The sequence below is a fragment of the Manduca sexta genome, chromosome 28 (assembly GCF_014839805.1).
Source record: "Manduca sexta isolate Smith_Timp_Sample1 chromosome 28, JHU_Msex_v1.0, whole genome shotgun sequence".
NCBI classification, from domain to species: Eukaryota; Metazoa; Arthropoda; class Insecta; order Lepidoptera; family Sphingidae; genus Manduca; species Manduca sexta.
In genome coordinates this window covers 10,512,380-10,533,830 of record NC_051142.1, presented here as the reverse complement: position 1 = coordinate 10,533,830, position 21,451 = coordinate 10,512,380, and the positions used below count along the sequence as shown (strand labels likewise).

Genomic DNA, 21,451 nt, shown 5'->3' with positions numbered 1-21,451 from the left:
TTAGATTTCAAATAACGCCATGCGAAGTGGCTTCCTAATTTACCAACGCGAAAATATGTTAGCAACTAGTACATCTGTACTACACCTCAAAATTTAACATGGTAAAAAACACATTCAAGTTTCGATGGAAAATCCAGGGTAACCACAGACACATCATTGACACACTACACATTTCTGGTGCCACAAGCAAATAGCAATGAAATGAAAAGGTAACAAATGAAAATTCAAAATATAACAAATTTTAAATCAATGTTTTATTTCCTTACAAAATGCATTCACAATGATGTATTTATTCAAAGCATTTATGTACAATAAATCGAAAATAGGATATCACATCCAAGAGAACCACTACCTTCCTAATTAAGTATAATTAAGGCTTTGTTTGTTAATAATATATAAATGCATCAAAGTTGTAATATCATAATATTTTATAACAAAAGCATCAAGGCATGGTCACTCTGAATTTGTATCTCATATTTCTGGGTGATGCTTTTTTGCTCATTATAAACCAAAGGGATACATTGCAGAAGTAAATTAGTGTCAGCAACATTGACACATGCATTATCCGACACAACCGGAGGAAACTGAGCTTTAAACCAAAACTGAAACAAAGAAATATGAAATTTACTTATAATAATTTTTATGTCAAATTATCTTTTAAAACATATGGTTTTCTAAAAATTCACTTAAGGCAGCTATTTCATTTATCATGAAGCAAACTTTCAATGAAAAGCAGTGAGGTGTTTATATATTTTATAGTCCATTTAATTTTTCAGATATTCTTTTTTATTTTCTTTATGTTATATTGTTAGCAGGTAGCAATTGTTAAGAGATCATGCAGAACAGATTTGCCTATTGTTTTAATATGTTCAAACACCATTGAGTCTCCTATATATAATACACAAATAAATCCTTTACAATATTGATATATACTGTTACACATTTTTCAACAAATTTAGTAAATACAGTAAAAGCTTTACTTATTACTCGAAAAGGATTATACATAAATCATTAAAGGAAAAAAGAGTGTAACCATTACAAAACATTCTTATGAAATATTTTTAAGTAAATACTAACAGAGAATTTTATAAAAGCCTAAACAAAAAAAATATATATATTTACAAAAGAAATTGTAACTTACTCTCTATTAGCAAAGTCCTCCATATCTAAATCAAAGGACTCATTAGATCTCTGTGGATCAGGTAACAATATAAAGTCCTTGTCAAATTGCTCCTGCAAGCAACATATCCTCTCCATAACAAACAATAAAAGTATCGCCCAGAAATATTCAAACTCAAACACCATGTCGGTCATTTTTTCCCTTCTACCATTATGATGTGGTAGCCAAACTTGGTTTTTATTGGTGGGTCAGTATACACTGGACTTGTCACTGATGATATAGGCAAGGCAAATGCAGCATCCTGAAATGGACCCACCATAGAACCCCGGGTCATCCAGCCGAGGTCCCCGCCTTGTCGTGCCTTATCCTCACTGTACGCGGCTGCTACATCCGGGAATTTTTGACCGGCTTTTAATTTTTCCAAAGCTTCCAAGCATTTTGACTGCTTCTCGCACAGTATGTGACGCACTTTGACAGCTGTTCCACCTTTCTTTTCTTTTGACGCCGATTCTATATTTAAACAAGAAAGCATGAAGGTTTTTATCAAAATTAATTAGGTTATATTTATTTTCAATAGGTGTATCATAACCTTACCTTTAGCATCGCCACCCGATTTACCACTAGCTTTTGCATTCCCACCCGCTTTTCCTCCTTTCTCCGGTTGCTTTTTGGGAGGCATTTGCAAATGACAATAGTAAACCTTTATATTTTAAAATTGCCGACTGAAAACGTAATACATAATGTTGATATTTTCCAATAGTTTCAATAGACAATATGACAATGTCATATCGATCCACCGCTAGAAAAAGACTTTTATTTTCAACCGTATAGAGTCGACTTCAACTTTTTGATTTGATTGATTGTCTCTGATACAAAATGATTTTTTTTTTTGGTTTGATTTACTCCTTAAGGAGAAGGCAAAGGCTCTTAGCCATACAGCCTAGATGATACAAAATGAAAGAACGAAATTCAATTTGTCAATTTGTTTTTTATGACGTTTTAAGTTTAATGTTGTAAGTTCAAAAAATAGTTCATCACATGTGGTTGTGATAGACCGAAAGAATTGTTTATGGTTTATTAAGATTTTATTTGGCAATATGTTCCTATAATCTTAGCCGACTCCTTATAGAGGAAGTAAAGACTATGGTTTTAAAAAATAAACAATTATCAATTGACAGTCAATTCGTCAATCATCAGTCAAATATTGTGATTTCTTAAAATTATTTATCTATTTTATGTATTTTGAATATTTTATTATTAAATCTTTGTAGTGCTAAAATATTTAGATATGAAATAAATCATGTGTATTCAACATAGCTGGTAAATGAAAGGTAATATTAGATCGTTATTTAGATCAAGACACTGCACTTATAAATTGACACCCTTACGAATGCCTGTGTTGTAAAACAGATAGTTCAGTATACCCCGACGCAATGGGGATTATGTACGAAAAGCGACCTCTGAAGAGGCCGCGGCTGGGCCCTCCAGACGTGTACCCGCAGGACGCCCGCCAGAAGGAAGACGAGCTTACGTCGACGAACGTAAAACATGGATTCTCTACTACACCACAATCCAGTGATGAGTTTGGCACTGCTCGCAACTTCAATTACTCTGCCTCAAAGGTACATCATCATTAAATATGTTGTGTCTTATTATGTTACTATTAGACAACATACTTATTTTGGTACTCACATAAGGCAATGAAAATAAGTACATTCAATGCATAGGTTTCTCATGTACTACATTAAATTCAATAAATACAATCACATTCCAAATATTTATGGATTTTATAAAATGTACTTGGGACCTGTAACTGATAATGCTTCATTAGTTTTTACTGTATATGTATTGCATTAAATGCTATACAACAACTTGTTTGTGTTACAGGAAATAATTTTTCTCCTTCAATATCTGATATATTTTTAGTATGAGTAAAATAGTTATCTAATATTTTTCTAACATTATTATAATTCGACATTCTGTAATAGAAGTTATACAAATTCCATGTTGTTTTAGATTGGCCAATTCTTCTCTGGAATATTATCAAAAAAAGAAGAGTTAAATACACTTCCTGACTGCGGCAGAAAAAGACAACAAGTGAATACCAAAGACAATTTCTGGCCAGCCACAGCACGCACCAAACCACTGATTGAAGCTTGGTTTAAAGATTTGGCAGGTAATTAATGCTTCTGCTTTAGTCTATTATTTTTAATTAAAGTTTTCCATCCTAAATTCATGCCTAAATGCCTAGCATAAACATAAACTTTTGACTAGATTATAAAAACCTTGCTCTTTTCACATACAATTGTCACTTTTGTGAGAATTAATTAATAACTTTAATTTTTATTTTTAGGTGGGAAACCATTATCACAACTTGCCAAACGAGCTCCAAATTTTAACAAAAAAGAAGAGATATTCATAACATTAACAGAATATCAAGTGTCTATGCCAAGAGCTGCTTGGTTCATAAAACTTAGTTCAGCATACACTGTTGCTGTGTCAGAAGCCAAAATAAAAAAGAGACAGTTACCAGATCCAACTACAGGTAAGGAATGGTTAATCTTAATATTTCATAATCTGTTTCTTTAGACCATCTTACAGGCAATTTCTATAATATAATCTAACTGCCAACTATGCTTTAATAATAGGAATAAACTAATAAAAAACCCATCTGTAAGCATGTCAAACTTCATTTGGATTGGTCCAATTCAATTTGGGTTATTTATAGGAAGCAGCCAACTATACTATTATATAAAGCTAAAATAAAAGTTTATTTGTTTGTTCGAATGTACTACTCTCAGGAACAACTGTTTTGAATTTAAAAAATCTTTTAGTATTGGATAGCCCCTTTATTGAGGAAGTCTACTACTTTGACTAATAAGAGTGGTTATGGTTATGGGCTCCTTTTTTCTGCACTTAGCCTGTAAAAAAGTCGAGCCATTGTGTGTCAAAGGTTTTTTTAATTAGAGTGAAGCATCAATGAAAAATGATACAACAATGGGGAAAATTTATTCCTTTTCAGAGTTTCTGTTTGAATACTGTATAGATGATTAAAGTTACGCAACAAATATGAATGATGGAATTGTGTCTCTTAAAAAGTTCAAAAAATTCACTACCCAACAGATTGAGATGAAATTTTGCATGGGGTTACTTTGAGACCCTGGAAAGGCCCATACCCTAGGTTTATTTTCTGTCCTGCAAAAATATATAGCAAGACTTTTATCCCGGAAAACTCTTTCATACTGGTGAAGCTGTGAGCAAAAGCTAATATTATGATTAATTACTAGGTAAAATAATGTGTATATTAGGTATTGCCATTAAATAACCAATAAGAGATAAGGGTGTCCAGTTCACTATTTGATTTGTGAGCCTCATCAACACTAGCCATTATACAAAAGTTTTTCTTCTCATATGATTGAATTCAATAATAAGTATCAATATGCTTTACAGAATGGACTACAACTCTCATCAAATTCCTAAAAGACCAAATACCAAAATTAGCTGAATATTATCAAAGTGGTATACCAGGAAATCCTTCAGACAAAACTCCACCATCACAATCAGGTAACATTACTTTTTTCCTAAAGCAACCTTATATGATGTTAACATAGAACTTTAATACAACAAAGTAATTGAGAAAAAATACATATAAAAAGGTAATCAAATGTTATATCTTGTACATTAAATTAACTGATATATTAATAGTTGCTAACATGATTTGTTGAATCAGGACATGGAACACCAAGTCACAACTCATCTGGAAGTACTCCTGGGAGCTCCACACCTAATTCAACTGTGCCTAATTCAATGCATTCGCCTGGCAGTTCTAGCAGTAAGCAAAATGTTTTAAATTTATCTTCTCTTTTACCATTATTTGTAACCTTGACTGGATGTCTTGGCAATAGATATGATGAGATAACACCATTTGTGGAAAAATCTAGTACTATTAGATTCTCTTTTCAATCATAGCATACTTCATAAAAAAAAATGATCACATTATCGATAATTTTACTAATACCAGATGGATAATAAAAACAAAACAATCAATTACCTGATTAGTCATTTCACTAAGGATAATTGCAATCACATGTAAGGAATTTCTATTCCTATTCGAATAGACATAAAATAGATGGTTTCTTATAATCTCTCATAGACATGGGTTCGTCGACACCGGGCGGTGAGAGTACAGACTGGCGTCAGGCCCTCAAGTTGTGGAACTACTGCTGCCGCCTCGCTAAGTATCTGCTGGACGAGGGGCTGCTCGACAGGCATGACTTCCTCACGTGGATCATCGAGTTGCTGGACAAAAGGGCGCCGGATGACGGGCTTTTGAAGTACATATCAAAATACTTTTCTTTGCTATTGTGTTTAACTAATCTGGTTCGAACTTTATTGTGATTCTTCCATTTCCGCGATCTACCTGAAAATATTTAGATAGTTTATTAAATCTTCTAGTAAGTTCCCATATTCTTCTATGGTTTAAAGATAAGGAAGAGCCTATTTCAAGGCCCAAAATCATACAGTTAGCCATATACAAATATTACAAGACAGCTTGTTCAACATATTAGCGCATAGACTAATTACATTCTTTGTTCAATGATTCTACTTCTTCTCTTATATTATCTTACTAGCTTCCGCCCGCAGCTTCGCCCGCGTGGATATCGGACTTCAAAAATGGAGCCGGTCGCGAACGTTCGAGAATGTTCGTTTTACGAAGCTACTCGCTAGGTGATTCGCTAGCCTCTAGGTGCCAAGCAAGCCGCCTGCCTGTGCGTTCGCGACCTTATATATATACAAAAATAATCCTTATAGCATGATTCAGTATTCACGCGTGATGGCTTATTATTAGCGTATTTCATGTATAACTTTGGTGTTTCTATACCGATTTCTGCGATTCTTTTTTATGGAATATTTAATAATGTTAACTTTTTTAATTACGGATGACTGAGAGTGTTATAAACGTAAGAGTAGACAAATATAATGAGAAAGCTTCGAACTGCTAAGCTATCGGGAGTTACACGTGTTATTGTGAGTCAACCATAAAAGATAGACATATGCTGTCGTGGGATATTTTTTACATAATTTTAAAGAGAACCTTTCCGTCATACATGATTTCTGTGTAGCTTTAACCATTAGGTTGCACACGCGACAGAAGCTTAAAAAATGGAGTAACTTCTCCCGTTTTCCCAACATTTCCCTTCACTGCTCTGCTCCTATTCATTGCAGCGTGATGAAAAGTATACAATAACCAGCACAGGAGTATGAAAAATGATTGTACCAAGTTTCGTTAAAATCTGTCGAGTAGTTTTTGTTTCTATAACGGTTATACAGACAGACAGACAGACAAAAAATTTACTAATTGCATTTTTGGCATCAGTATCGATCCCTAATCACCCCCTGATAGTTATTTTGGAAATATATTTCATGTACAGAATTGACCTCTACAGATTTATTATAAGTATAGATAGACAGATATTAACGCGAATATTCGACATTGAAATAAACTACTTAAACGATTTTTTTCGCGATAATTTGACCTCCATTGTCCGTCCCGAGGCGATGAAGTACTCCAAAGCCTTTAAAACGTGGGGAGTAAAAATTACAACAAATGATACATTTAATAAGCTTTGTTACGAGTTGTTCAATGTTTGACATAACTATGCAGATTGTTCCTGCCCGTGGCCCTTCAACACGTGGGAGAGTTTGTGAACTGCGAGAGTCTGTCGCGGCGCCTGGCGACCACGTGCGCCAAGAAGGCGGCTGCCATCTGCTCCGTGCTGTCCGAGACCACGCTGCGCACGCTCAACCAACCCGCCGTGTTCACTAAGCCTGCTGAACGGAATGGTAAGACTAAATAAAAACTCTTTAAACACCGACCATACCCTCCGAAACCCCACTGGTGAAACACAAGTAAAAAATTACCACTGAAATTTTGCGAAAATTATATTGTGTACTGTGTATTCATTGGAAAAAAAACAACACCAAGAATACTTAAATATGACAACTATATTTTTCAGTACTAAAATGTCGATGTTTACATAACGAAACTGCAATATGTACTATTATTAAATATTGTTTGTCATCTACTATAAATTTGTTATAATGGATTGCTCCAACTGTACCACTAACTTAATTCAATGATATTCTAAAGGTACCTAAATAACCATAAATAGCCTAAACTAAAAACATTACATTTCAAAATACACTAATTTCTTTCAGAAACGGAACTTCATCCACTATCACCACCACAGGAAAACGCCGACATAAAGCCGAATATATCGCAAATAAAGCGCTCGAGCACACCGGCCGAGCAGAGCCAGGGGACTCCAAACCCCAATCATTCCCTGGGCACTCCCAACCCGAGCCATCCCCTGGGGACTCCTAATCCCCCACAGCAACATGACGTGCAAGTGAAGGAGGAGAGAGCCTCTCCACCAAGGGATGTGAAGACGACGCTAAATACAGTGATAACGGCGGCTTTGAACCCCATACAGGTGGGGTTCGCCGAGGTTCTCAACTGCGCTTACCATAGGGATGTGGTCATACAGTTGGCTACGATTCTACAGGTACTCGTTAACTATATATATATTCAATACTTAAGACTATAAATCTCATACACACTACGCGATTATCCCCGAAGCGGTAGGCAGAGCTGTAATCAGGGCACCCATTTTTTACCTAGAGTATTCCGTCTTATGATTTGATAGTCCATAGCCATATTGGGCACAATCTCTGGGCTGATTGTGAGCAAAAATACCCAAATATCATTTGTCCGACCCGGGATTAGAACCCTGGACCTAAGAGCACTATAAATCTTTGTAATGTTATTTTGTATTAAACATTAAGTTATCAGTTGCTTTAACAGAACTGAAACTGATATATTATTCGACAAGATATTGGTAGACCATGAATTTGATATACAGAAAAAGCACTTATTTGTATAAAAAAATAAAACAATAGGGGACCGGCCTATGCTTGATTTTGTACATTATTCTATATGTAATGGTTAATAATACGAAAAAGAAGCACTCCTGCGAAAACTGCATAACAATTGGTTAAAAAATGTGCGAGTAATTCATATTTAAAATATTGTAACGTGCAGAAGTGGGCGCGATGTGAGGATATCGCTTCATCTCTTTTTTTCGCACGCGTCGTAATTCCCGATGACGTCACATGTGGATATTTCGTCTCTTTTCTGTTTCTTGTTAATTACCCCTTCCACCGAAATTCAAAGACTTATAACTTGTTGATTTTTTACCGGATTTTAATAATTCCTTCTGTGTTATAATTTATATTATGTAAATATTTGATAATAGTAAAGAACAAAAATGAGTCCGGTACCCTATTGATGTAGTTTTAACAAAATCATCATAGTAGCTGTCACTCACAACATTAGATTCCACACATGTTAGTTTTATTCAGGACGTCATTTAGTTACATTTCCCGTAGATAATCTGCGTGGAGTGTCCGACGGCGATGGTGTGGTCCGGATGCGGGTCGTCGCTGCAGGGTTCGCCGCTAGACTTGTTGCCCGTGCCTCCGAGCGCCTTGCCCATGCCGCACATGGACTCCGCAGTCACTGAGGAACATAGGCGACTGGTAATTGTTCAACGTTCATAATAATACAACATACAAGTCATCAGTGCCGAAGGGTCCGTATAACCCGATTTCTGCCGGCTTCTATGAAGAATTTATGTAGAATCTAATTATCATTAGAACAATTTGGAGACCACATTTATGGATATAAGTATGTATATGTTGTGTCGGGTTCCATTTTGGAAAATTTCACCTTTCGCCTTTACAAGTCATTCATTTGCATAAGTTCTAGAAACTCCTTACCTGGTCGATGATTTATAATCATTTCATTATTTTAAATGGGTGAAGTTATTAATATATTTTTTATGCGTTAGGTATATGAAGCTGAACAGGAAATATCAGCGCGCAGTAAAAAAGCAGAAAGCAAATGGTGTACTGACAAATGGCAGACCAGTTCCCAAGGTAAATTATTTTATTAGTATAAAATTTCAGTTTCCGAAGCGAAACTTTGATTATAATAAATAACTTTACTGTTTTTAGCTCGCGTACTCGCCGTTTTGGAGGCTCTAGACAGACACTGCTTCGATCGAGTCGACCCAAACAATAGTTTAGACACGCTGTATAAGGAAGTTTTTGCTAATTGCACGCCACCTTCTAAAGACTCCAATATTGATACCAAAGATCCGGTAAGTTTATTTGATTATGCAATAATTTTAATTTTAATAATTATTGCCAAGCCTCTAGATCGCTCTGAAGTTGACGTCAATGGGAGCTGGGTAGGCGCATGTGCACTCTGTTCGTTTTCATGTGTACAGATAATCAAACTGCCTCAGCGGCGTAGTTGTAATGCGAGAAACTGGGTTTTAGCTTCTTATAAGTTACTCAGACATAGCTCGGAGTCAGGAAGATTCCGGTATAATACCCCCAGCCTCAAAAATCATGTAAAGCCTTTAGTTCTACGTCTGATTTCTCTCCGATCATGTCAGATTGTCATCTCACCGGATTATACGAGTGAAGGAACGGAAAGTGTATTTTTGTATTAAGCACAAACGTGCATTCTATATCTCTTGCGAAATTCGCCTAGTAGATAGGTATACACATACGTACACCTATGCACGCAGGCGTTACAATGTCAGAGTGAAGTAGAAGATTTACGATACGTATTACTATCGCTGTGGTGTTGAAGTGTGAATGTTGAGTAGTTGAGTGCGGTTGTTGGTGCAGGAGTGGGCGTGTTCGTACGCGGTGGTGCGCGTGCTGTGCGAGTGGGCGGTGTGCGGCGCGCGCTGGGGCGAGCACCGCGCGCTCGCCGCCGCCGCGCTGCTCGACCGCCGCCAGCACCAGCTGCACCACCACCACGACCACCACGCCACCGGTACCGTATTGTATTCTCACATGCCTGTCAACTTCTTTAGGAAATTAAATTCTAACCAACTTGACTGCTTGATAAATATTCGTTACAGCTTAAATAATTCTTTAATGTGGTCCCTGTTTAAATTTATTTAGCATTATTTTATTTAGTCGCTTTCTAAAGAAGTGTACAAAATATTCTCCGAATATTATATTTATAAATATTTTGTCCCTTAGGATCCGACGACAAAGAGTCAATTAGCTCCGGCACAGGTATCTACAATGGACCGCCTATATTCCAGAATCTTCTGCTACGCTTTCTAGACAACGATGCACCAGTCTTGGGTAAACCAAAAAAAATTGCATTTTGCAGATTCCATACTATACGTAGGAACCATCGAAGTTATTAGTAAGCATTTCATCCTGATTGGTCTATTTTTGCGATCTATCAAAAGGGATTGGAATCGTTTTTAAAATCAGCAGTATGTCAAAGATGAAACTGATAATTGAGAAGTGAAACATCAAGTTGTCAATAAAAAAACAACAACAAATATGATCTATCAGTGATTCGCTCGAGGTACAGACGAGATTTTTCTGATCTGTCGGAATCCCCGACATATATATTCATCGTTTTTATATTAAGATAAACTAAACTGATACTTCGTACGGTTTGAAGCCAGAAAATGTTGTGTTACCTGAATAACACGCTTATTAGAATAAGGGTTATATTTGATTGTTACAGATGAAAGTCCGAACGCTCCCCCAGGCAACAGACAGCAATTCGCGAACCTGGTCCATCTATTCGGAGAGCTGATAAGAAGGGACGTGTTCTCCCACGACGCCTATATGTGCACGCTTATATCTAGAGGTAAGAATGCGTTGAAAATCATTAACAGCCGGTAACTTCATTGAAATTAAAAAATAAAATGATTTTTCATCACGTAGGCGAACACAGTTGCACTTATGATAGTAATTAGTTACATTAACTGCAGGACTAGCGAGAACTCAAATGTTGTAATTTAGGAATAATAATGAGAACTTTAATTACTGTTACTTAAAATAAGAAAACCATTTCAATGATCGTTTCGATTCGCATTTTTGCAAAAAAAACGGCCGTAGATATGCCGATGTAGGGTGTACACATAGTGTTAGAAACCCGGTCCAAAGCTCACTCGGATGATACCCCCCACTGTAGACAGTGAGAAGCATAACCGCTAATAGTGACGGTAGCGTAACAAAAATCGTTTAAAAAAAACAAAAAAAATGTAAAAATGTTTTTACAAAATAAAAGGTAAATAGTTGTGTTCATGTATGTACTTGCGTAATGTAGGTGATCTGGTATCCCCGACGGAGCCGACGTCGACGGGCGGCGGCCACACGGTCGCGCCGCCCGCCAACAGCACCGGCACCAACCACAACATGGACGACGACATATTCGCCGGCATCGACCTCAAACCAAAGATGGAGGTTAGACTTGTATATTCAAAATACGGATTATTATATTTTGTCCTTCAAACGAAAATAGGAAATTATGATTAAAATCTTCTTTCAAATTGCCAGGTAAGCTAGGGAAGACAAATACACAGAAACAATGTGCATATAAACATAATAACAAGACTGGGAGAGAAGATTATGTTGCGTGTGTTTTAATAGTTGCTAATTAAACAGTATATAAACATGAAATATTTTTGGATTGTAGTGGTATATGGAGACGGTTATTTATTTTTGTAATTTTTTTTATTAATTAGTTATATATATAAAACAAATTTAGTTGCACCCAATAAAATAACCATTCTCATCCTGTTTATTTTTGAGGAGTTCCTTGCTGCATTTTTGAAGCCCAAGGTCTTATATACGACGTTTAACTTAAAAAAAAAATCTTTTAAATCTGGTTACGGGATAAAATATTATTGCTGCACAAACATTTTTCTTTACGACGAATAAATGACCTCTCCTTTGGGTCGGTTAAAAATAATTTTACACCTTTTAGGAGAACGTCCGAATGGATTTAGACGATTCTAAGATAGATGATGACTTGGATAAGTTACTGCAACACATAAAAGAGGACCAACAAAACTCTATGGACGCTCCTGACAGCCCGAAGGATCCTGGAGAACCCTCACACAGGTATAATAATAATTAAATATACGCTATATATATCTCTAAGACACTGCAAATGTGCTTTCCTACTTTAATTCAATTGTAATAGAGTTCATTTTACACAGATTGATTTATAATACTTTGAATGTATACCCCACTTGCCACTTACATTTCGTTTTACATACAGTGTCAATTCGCCAATGATGGGACCAAGCGGTATGAGCATACCGGGCATGCCTTCTATAGGAATGGGACCAATGTCTGTGCCAGGTTAGTATATTCGGAAAAATAAGGTACATATTATATTATTAATATTTGTGAATGTAACCAGTGTGGTCGTAAGTAAGATGACTTTCAACAATCGTTAACGCTAACGTTATGTATCAGAATGACATATGTTAGCGATAAACTTATAATTAAGATATATCATTCCCATAAATTTTTTCTGTTTCCTATTAGCGTTAACGATTGTTAAAAGGCAGCTGGGTATAGGCTCTGTTGTTTATTTTTTTTTTTTTTCAAATATGTATCATTATGGTAATATTATTGAACTCATGAAAAATCATTTCATTATTCTGTTATAACTCTTTCTGTCTTTGTGAATTTATCGTTCGCTTTAACGGTGAAGGAAATCATCGTGAGGAAACCTGCACATCCGAGAAGTTCTCTATAGGAATTTCGAAGGTGTGTGAAGTCTACCAATCCGCATTACAGTGTGGTAGACTAAGGCCTATTCCCTCTCAGTAGTAGAGGAGGCCCGTGCTCAGCAGTGGGCAAGTATATAATACAGGGCTGATATTATTATTACTCTTTCAGTTATTTTTATATTTATAAATGTTATGATCATTTCACAATTTTTATAAATTGCGAATTATTTCAGGATTCTGTACCTATTATAATTTGAATATTTTATAATGCTACTAGTGATAGCGACCATCGTAAACAACGTGTAAACTCCGCTATAGAGGCCCACGTAAAAATGCAATCAAATGAGTTCCGGGATCAGCCTGTGTATATCTGCAATTAAAGAGGCCAGCATATTCATGTCGACTGGCGATGAAAAATCATCTTTCGTTAATCGATAATTTATCTGGAGCCTAAACCCGTCTACACCTACCATTAGGTGCGAGAGTCTATCTCCATATAAAAGCATGTGTAACGTATAACGTATTCGTGGAGGTATCCGCGCGGGCGGCGTGGGCGCAGGCGTGTCGGGGTCGGCGGCGGGGCTGGTGTCGCGCCACTACCACTACACCATGCACTTCCCGCTGCCGCCCGCCGAGCCCGACCACGCGCCGCACGACGCCAACCAGCGCCACATCCTGCTCTACGGCGTCGGCCGGCAGCGGGACGACGCCAAGCACGCCGTCAAGAAGATGACCAAAGGTAACCACAACACATCACACGTCTAATGGTCACTTATAGTCAGTTTCTTTATGAACTGTAAATGTAAGTAAATTACGTTATTTATGTAAAAGTTACAAGTGACCATTGCAGTCAATAAAGAATCATTTCTTTATAGTTATACACAATTCTAAAATCACATCGAAATTCATCTACAGATGTTAATAGATTTTAAAAATATCTAAGGAATTTCTGAAAAACCATGTCAGTAAATCATCTTTTTATTACAGAAATATGTAAATTATTTTCGAAGAAATTTTCCATCGACGTTGCGGAGGGTGGAAAAATCAAGAAACACTCTCGCAGTGAATTCAATTTCGAAGCTGTCACTCAGAAGTTCCAGGTATATTCTGATTTTGTACTACACTACCTAATAATTTTAAATAGATTGAACCGAAATATAAACCTTGTGAACCACAGTCGTTTTGGCAACATTAACATTATCTAGCTAATTTATCAATGAAATCAAATGAAGTAAAATATTTTTCTACACTTTCTCACTCAATATGTTGCACTCATATGCCAAACACTTAAAGCAGACAATAAAATGATATGTTTGTGTGTGGCAGGCGATGTCTATGTACGAGCAGGGCGCGGTGTCGTGGGCGGTGGGCGGCGCCGTGTGCGAGGCGCTGGCGGCGTACGCGGCCGGCGCCACCACCTACCTGCCGCAGCCCGAACACGTCGCCTTCGCGCTCGACCTCATGGAGATCGCGCTCAACGTGCACGGACTCATCGAGACCTGCATACAGGTGACCATGCACTTCGAACGTCTTGTGTACCTGACGCGCCTGTGTTATTGCGGCATTTCGACCGTTTGTGCATTTATAAGGACACAAAGTGAGCATAATATAGCCCACGCAGCCAAAATTGCTGTTATAACTTGTTATGAATAATGCTATTGAAAGAGCAAAGGCGGCGAAACATGAGTTACGTAGTTCAGAGAGGATGTAATTTACAGATCCTGAAGGAGCTGTCGGAAGTGGAGGGCGCGCTGACGAGCCGCGGCGCGCCCAGCAGCGGCATCGCCGCGCCACGCGCATACACCTCCGCGCTCGCGCTCTACACTGTCGGTGCGCTGCGCAGATACCACTCCTGCTTGCTGCGTCAGTACACTGTTTAATTACTTACTGCCACGCCGGTATCGCAAAACCGCAGAAAGACCTCTCTGAAACTTGTATATTTTTATGTTATAAATCGTTCACTTTACAACATCGTTAGTCCGCCATGGACTTCCTCCTGTGCCCCCTGCAATTCTCTACTTGGTCACATGTGCACGATTTATCCTCCCACATTTTACTTTGTTTATTTTATTATAAATAATATTATTTATTTTAATACAAGTATTAGAAATATATTAAAATTTATATTTGACTGGTACTTGAAGTAGAAAGACCGGAGCTATAACTACCAACAACTTTCCAATGACACAGTTCAATAGTTTCGAGGATATGCAACTTAAAACAGAGTAAAACAATGGAGGTATCGATGGTGTATGTTGTGGTTGTGCGAGCAGTGTGCGTGGAGCAGACGTCGACGGTGTTCGAGCAGCTGTGCCGGCTGGTGAAGTGCGTGGTGAACCCGGGCGACTGCGGCTCGGCGGAGCGCTGCGTGCTGGCGCAGCTGCACGACCTGTACAAGGCGGCCGCGCACCTCTGCCACGCGCCGCACGCCGACACCTTCGCCAACGCCTATCCCAAGATCAAGTACGTACTACACTAACCATATCAGTAACACATATGTATGACTCCATAAAATTTTATTATCTTATATTGCACAATCACATTAGGGGCGTTCAAGTATTATATAACGCAATTTGGAAGAAGGGGGGGAGCTGTAAAACGTTACGATGCGTTTCAGGGGCGGGTTGGGGTCTCAAAAATCTTCAAAAATTGCGTTACGTAATACTTAAACGGCCCCTATGAAAATATTTGAAAATAACAAATAACACTACATGACATTATATACGTACGTTTGTTTAATAGTGGTTTCTCGTATCAGTGTATATGTATGTGCCGGAGTGTTATCTGTCATTACAATCTTTATGTTACAGACAAGCGCTCTACTCACCGTTGCAACCTATTCCATCGAATTATGTCTACAATCCACAATTTTTGAGTGAATTCTTTACTAATCCTAGAAAAGGTATTTTATCTTGTATTTAACATACAATGAAAATTTAATATCTAACATTATGTATTTGTTCCATTAATTATTTTAAAATACATTTTTTTTGTTTAGGTAAAATAGAAATAGCGTGGGCGCGTCAGGTGGCGGAGTCGCCTGCGAATCGATACAGTTTCGTGTGTTCAGCGATGCTCGCCGTCTGCCGAGAAGTAGACAATGATAGGTAAGTAATCTACCATTAATTAAATAAATAAAATTCTGAATTCTCCAAATATAACTATTTGTCGTAATTTTATGTATGCCACAGTGTCAGATTGAATAATGTCGTGTACTTTGAAATAATTGTACTACAAAAGTGTAGGTTTCAAATGATTAGTGGCGAGGCATTTGATGATTTAGTATTTGATCGCTTCTGTGGTGTGTATTTGCTACTTTCACTATAATCTAATATACAGTTTATTAGTTAGTTATTAGTTATTAGTAAGTGCTAACGATTATGGTCTGCCTTTTACTCGGTATCCAGTTACCTGTTCGATAACTTATTAGTTTTGGTTTAATTTATATGATAGTCTTTGATTTAATATGATGATTGTTATAGACGAGTTATAAGAAGATTGAATAGGATCCTGTCATGAGTATGATTGCTGAAGTAATTGTGTCGGTTTGAGTACGTATTGTGTGTGCACAGAGTGAACGAGCTGGGCGTGCTGTGCGCGGAGATGACGGCGTGGTGCAGCGGGCTGGCGGCGGAGTGGCTGGGCGCGCTGGTGGCGCTGTGCGGCGCGCAGCACTACCCCGCCTCCACCGCGCCGCACGCCGCGCCGCCGCCGCTCTACCCCGACCTGCTGCACCACCGCGACCTGCACGACGCCGCCGCGCACGACGCGCTCGCCGTCTTCACCTGCATACTCGTCGGTCCGTTCAATATCAACTACTTATGACGCAGTGGCGAGCTCTTTAATAGCGAATGATTCATTTGCAAGTTTACATATACTATCACACACTATAAATCTCAAGTTCTATCTGACATGGTTGTCTATTACTAGCCCTTGGCCAAGAAAGAGCTCCTAAAATGTTATTATGTTATATTGCAATATAAAAGTATTTTATTATAAATAGTGATATATCTACCCGATTAGCGCGCCACTGTTTTTCCCTGGAAGACTTCGTGCGGCACGCGGCGTTACCATCGTTGTTGAAAGCGTGTGGAGGCGCGAATGCCTCCACCAACCCGGCCAACGCGCCCTCGCCGGACACAGGCGCGCGACTTACGTGCCATCTACTGCTCCGACTGTTCAAAACTGTCGATACTCCACAACCTGGTATGTTGTAATCCTTCTAGAGGTTCTTTGTAAAATGATTACTGTACACATAAAAAAATACTTTTTTTATGTTTGAAAGAATGGCTTAGATTACCAAAAAAAATTTGTCTTGCGCGAGTAATTTTTTTACCGTGTTAACAATTACGACAAGTTGCCTGTTATATTTTTTTTAGCTAGCAGGATCGGCGACAAATCGCATATGTAAACAACAGTTAATAACTTGTGGCAAGAATTTGCAGTTTATTGAACATGCAAATAAAAGTTCTAACTTGCTAAGCAAACAAATATGATTAATGTATATTAAGTCTATATAGGAAAAAGAAACGAAAATCAAATTACTCCATATTAGCTACAGAAAAATATCGATTAAAAAACTTAATACATTATTACTGCCGTGCTAAGCTCAAAAGCGGTATCTCGAAAAAAAAACAAAATCTTGATTTTTATGTCGTCAGATAGCTTAAAGAAATGCCTATCCAATGAACTTCCCCAAATAACGTTATTTTCTTTAGAACTTGTTATAAAAAACCTTAAAAGAGTTTCTCTATCTCAGTTCTACTTATAAACTATATTTACAAAACCTCGATGATCTCGAAATAAGGTTTCCCTGACATACCGTTTTTGCGCAGCGGAATATTAATAGGCGAAATTCTGATGCCGTATAATTGAATACATGCTGAGTGTTTTGTTTGTGAGGTCTGTACTCGGTGTCGACGTCGCCGGGCCCGGGCGGCAGCGCGGCGGGCGTGCGCCTGTCGTGCGACCGACACCTGCTCGCCGCCGCGCACAAAAACATCGGCGTCGGGCCCGTGCTCGCCACGCTCAAGGCCATACTAAGTAAATATACCACGCTCTTACTCTAGAGGGGATATAATGTTGTACTAGCTAACGTTTTGAACAGAATCCAACCAAATCGTTGTCTATGTTGCGTTCAATAGAATTCGACTGTCAATGGAGACAAACTAAAGCTGTTTAAGCAATTAAATTCAATATTTTTTTAACTATCTTGTGTCTATGGTAATAATGTTTTAAATTAGCTCAAATGATGCGTTATACAAACGTTTAACAAAAAAAATTAAATAGTAAATATGTAAGTATTTAAAAAGATATAGTAAAAAAAATTAAAAAGAAAACAACATTATAACCTCTCCTTTTTAACTAGTTATAATGAATAACTTTTTATGATTGGCGAGTTCGGACACAGTATTAAGACGCAATGTACTCAGTTTTCTGCTTGACAGTGGTCGGAGATTCAGCTCGGGATGGTGGCAAATCGGGCAAAAAATCATGTGAATTGTCGCATATTTTGGGTACCAGTGATACAGTTCCTAGTGACGCACAGCTCGATCTGATGTCGTAAGTACAAAGTTCATGTTATTATACAAAACTATATACTTCACGTGATCCTTGACTACTCAAGTAGCGCTAAATTAGTAAATCGATTTTATAAAGGATTTTTTTCTTATTAAATGAAGTAAGTTTTTTGGATTTATGAATACATTTTGAACCAATACATTGTTGAGTTTTTAATATATATATTTTGTCGTTTTTGCGACTAATAGATTTCATTTCACATAGGCTACTTGTGTCGAGGATCATTCATAGTCTACGAGGAATATTAAAAATGACAAAGCTTCACCGAACCTACAATTGACTAGCGATTTTTTTTTATTCATAGGATGGTAGATTCAGAGATGAGTGGGGGCCATAGAACTCCTAGGTTTGTTTGTTTTTTTTTAATATTGAGTTACCTTCACGGTCGCACATCCAGGACATGGCTTCACTGTGGAGTATAGTATACTACGTGTACATACTCGTATCATTGTCACGATTTATCAATCGCTTAGCTTCTCTGTATGTTGTTTTGCTACTTCCATTTTCATTCCTCTGTGGTCCTGACTGGAACATGATCTGCAGATGTCAACTCGATACGCGCTGAACGGAGTAGAGTGCACTATTTTTTTTTTTCTCAAAAAAGTCACGACTATGAATAGATAAAAAGAAACCTTTTTTGACGTACAATGGCGGCTATGATAGCCGACAAGCAACTTAACCACTCTACTGTGTGGTAGGGAATTCATTTGAACACAACTTTAGGTACACTTGCGTTCAAAACACACTCCAATGCGTGGTAGTGGTCGCAAGTTGTATACCACCTATTATAAATTATACGTAAACACTTTACATACTACTTTCAGAAACTGAAACAAATCAGTCCTGTTGTCATCGCAAATTAATGATTTTAATTACATCGGAAATAATTACAAATAAAATACGAAATTATCTAGATTCGAGAACCAAAACGTTGTCTAAATATGTATGTAATAAAGCAACCAGTTTCATAGATTTTGTTAAAATTTTATTTTACATGTTGCACTGTGCTCCGTTTCTGTGCCACCCCCCTCTGTCAACTGTCAATTTTGTCTATGTGTAGAGGTTTCATTTAATAAATATTTATATAATATTTGTACCAAGTACGCTAAAATGTGTCGTAACCATCGCCAAGCACTCCTCTGACTTATCAAATAAAACTTTCAACCTATAAGGTTGATATTAATTAAAGAAACTAACACATTATTTACACATATCTATTTTTACTAAAACATTTTTATCACTGAATGACTATTAAAGTAACTGCACAAATATTAGATGCCATCTAAATTCACTTTGATGTCAACGAATTTGTAAATTTAATATTTCATCGATTTAAAAATTATATTACCTGGGGCAACTAAATATAATATCGTATATAAGTTTCCATGTTCATGTGTACAAAAATACTACAATATGTATAGTACTTTTCAGTAATTATTATTCGAGTTTAAATTGCAAGTTTATCCTATATTGATATTCTCCTTATATTTTTATTAGAATTTAAATAACTTCGCATATAAATATTTTAATGTGCATAGTCATAAGTGAAAGGACATTGCAATAACTTTTAAATAAGGTTCTCTATACATTATTCCAATATTTTCCAATTGCGTATACAGGCTGTTCCTAAAAAAAAGATATAATTTGTGCCCGATGTGGCGATGGACTCGGCCCTTATTACGGCACGGAATTTTGAATACAGAAAAAGAATCTGAAATTATTGGATTTATTCATTGTATGATGTTTTGTACACTACCTTCTCTTGTTGTGCACCTTCTTTAATCCATGCAGTGGACCCCACCTAAAGGTTGTCTGATAAAAAATTCCCTCGGCATTAAGTCCGTCTTTATGGTGGTGTTTATAAAGTGTAATAAATAATAAAATAATAATAATAACAAGTAACCAATTATTGTTGATATCCTTATTCAAGAGTATAATATAAAGTTTGATAAATAATTATAATAATAACAAACAAACAGTTATTAATGATACCCTTATTCAAGAACAACCTGTATACATTTTAATTGACGTATAAAATATGAATATTCTATACAAATGACAAACCGGGATCGGTTTATTATTTATAAAATACGTACGTATGTATAGATAAATGCACCGATATAAAAAAGTTGTTAATAAATGTAAATATATAAATAAATATGATAAATCTAGTCTTTTTAAACATAAAATGTTTAAACAACTATTACTATTCCGCTTGTGTCTTGTAGATTTTATTAGAGTCCGTAAGTCCCAAATTTCTGTAAATTAAAGTTTTGATTTCATGACTCACGGAACACGTTTAAATTTTCTAGACAATTTCGCATACTAATAAACTAAATGTAACAGATATGTATCATAGCTACAACTTTACCGCCAAAATTATAAATACGTATTACATATGGTGCACGGCATCATTTTTTGACGTTTTCAATACAACTACATCATCGATCATGTATTTTAAAGTTCACTTTCACACTTTCTAGGTATGTCGATTAACATCAAAACATGGGAATTTCCTTGGCTCTAAATATAATTTGTACAATTCCAGAACAATTACTCAACTCCTATACATTTTGTAACTCTCAGATAATCTCTTAATATTTTACCCTTTTGTACATTTAGTTCCTACCCCTACCTTGTTTTGTCCGCGCAATGTTGTCCTCGTGTAGTGACAATACCCGCTGTGCTCGTGCTTTCTATAGATCTGGGCAAATATTTCCGTCCTTGTCTGTCTAACATTTATAACAGTATGTGCAAGAAGGACGAATATATTTGTCAACAGTAACATGATGGATCGGTCAAACTGTACCTAATATCCGCCGACAAATGTATGATTCTGTTTCTGTGAAATGGACAAACACATTTATCAGTGGCTATGCGAAGCGAACTGTATATTCAAATATATAGTGGAAAATTGTAAGTGCTGGTTCCCGTTTGGCGGAATTACGTCGTCGAATGTGCTTCGTGTAATTGACGTAAACGACGCAACGTAACAACAGCAAGCGTTCGATGTTAGTTCTTCGTGTCGTATTACGTACGGCGGACATTCATCGACGTAAATTCCGCACAGATGTGGCTAAGATCGTATGTGCGAAGGGACAACCATCGACCGTATAGC

At 37.0% G+C, this 21,451-nt stretch overlaps 2 protein-coding genes across 8 annotated transcripts in view; one reads left to right on the top strand and one right to left on the bottom strand.

Annotated features, from left to right (window-relative positions):
* Positions 1–230: 230 nt before the first annotated feature.
* LOC115445532 (peptidyl-prolyl cis-trans isomerase NIMA-interacting 4) lies at positions 231–1,965 on the bottom strand. 2 transcript variants are annotated; one of them, XR_003938831.2, is made up of 3 exons: positions 1,715–1,964; positions 1,142–1,630; positions 231–602 (listed from the first exon to the last, which is right to left on the bottom strand). XR_003938831.2 is itself a non-coding variant. In XM_030171838.2 (2 exons), the coding sequence occupies exons 1-2, from the start codon at positions 1,797–1,799 to the stop codon at positions 1,311–1,313; spliced, it is 405 nt and encodes a 134-aa protein (XP_030027698.1). In that variant the 5' UTR covers positions 1,800–1,965; the 3' UTR covers positions 231–1,310. The 2 variants fall into 2 exon arrangements, 1 of the variants encoding a protein (XP_030027698.1); XM_030171838.2 differs by having other exon boundaries at positions 231–1,630; positions 1,715–1,965.
* A 258-nt stretch (positions 1,966–2,223) lies between these two features.
* LOC115445526 (mediator of RNA polymerase II transcription subunit 12) overlaps positions 2,224–21,451 on the top strand; it is a 29,337-nt gene continuing 10,109 nt past the window's right edge. For 2 of the 6 annotated variants that reach the window (XM_030171822.2, XM_030171819.2), the window contains exons 1-30: positions 2,224–2,451; positions 2,531–2,742; positions 3,137–3,296; positions 3,474–3,665; positions 4,571–4,684; positions 4,851–4,952; positions 5,274–5,454; positions 6,786–6,964; positions 7,340–7,686; positions 8,570–8,719; positions 9,031–9,118; positions 9,197–9,342; positions 9,881–10,031; positions 10,244–10,351; positions 10,749–10,874; positions 11,337–11,473; positions 11,997–12,133; positions 12,294–12,376; positions 13,286–13,492; positions 13,741–13,853; positions 14,080–14,262; positions 14,472–14,616; positions 15,027–15,216; positions 15,564–15,655; positions 15,752–15,860; positions 16,326–16,552; positions 16,777–16,959; positions 17,656–17,796; positions 18,201–18,315; positions 18,638–18,679. In XM_030171822.2, the coding sequence (XP_030027682.1) occupies positions 2,445–2,451; positions 2,531–2,742; positions 3,137–3,296; positions 3,474–3,665; positions 4,571–4,684; positions 4,851–4,952; positions 5,274–5,454; positions 6,786–6,964; positions 7,340–7,686; positions 8,570–8,719; positions 9,031–9,118; positions 9,197–9,342; positions 9,881–10,031; positions 10,244–10,351; positions 10,749–10,874; positions 11,337–11,473; positions 11,997–12,133; positions 12,294–12,376; positions 13,286–13,492; positions 13,741–13,853; positions 14,080–14,262; positions 14,472–14,616; positions 15,027–15,216; positions 15,564–15,655; positions 15,752–15,860; positions 16,326–16,552; positions 16,777–16,959; positions 17,656–17,796; positions 18,201–18,315; positions 18,638–18,679 (4,367 nt within the window). In that variant the 5' untranslated portion in view covers positions 2,224–2,444. Of the gene's footprint in view, positions 2,452–2,530; positions 2,743–3,136; positions 3,297–3,473; positions 3,666–4,570; positions 4,685–4,850; positions 4,953–5,273; positions 5,455–6,785; positions 6,965–7,339; positions 7,687–8,569; positions 8,720–9,030; positions 9,119–9,196; positions 9,343–9,880; positions 10,032–10,243; positions 10,352–10,748; positions 10,875–11,336; positions 11,474–11,996; positions 12,134–12,293; positions 12,377–13,285; positions 13,493–13,740; positions 13,854–14,079; positions 14,263–14,471; positions 14,617–15,026; positions 15,217–15,563; positions 15,656–15,751; positions 15,861–16,325; positions 16,553–16,776; positions 16,960–17,655; positions 17,797–18,185; positions 18,316–18,637; positions 18,680–21,451 lie in introns of all 6 variants that reach the window. The other 4 variants (XM_030171817.2, XM_030171818.2, XM_037444455.1 and 1 more) reach the window with 3 other exon arrangements.

Excerpts from the sequence above, each read along its gene's own strand:
- LOC115445532 (XM_030171838.2), bottom strand. The coding sequence starts at position 1,799 with ATGCCTCCCAAAAAGCAACCGGAGAAAGGAGGAAAAGCGGGTGGGAAT. Across the intron at positions 1,631-1,714 it reads ATCGGGTGGCGATGCTAAAG|AATCGGCGTCAAAAGAAAAG; the intron begins GTAAGGTTATGA and ends GTTTAAATATAG.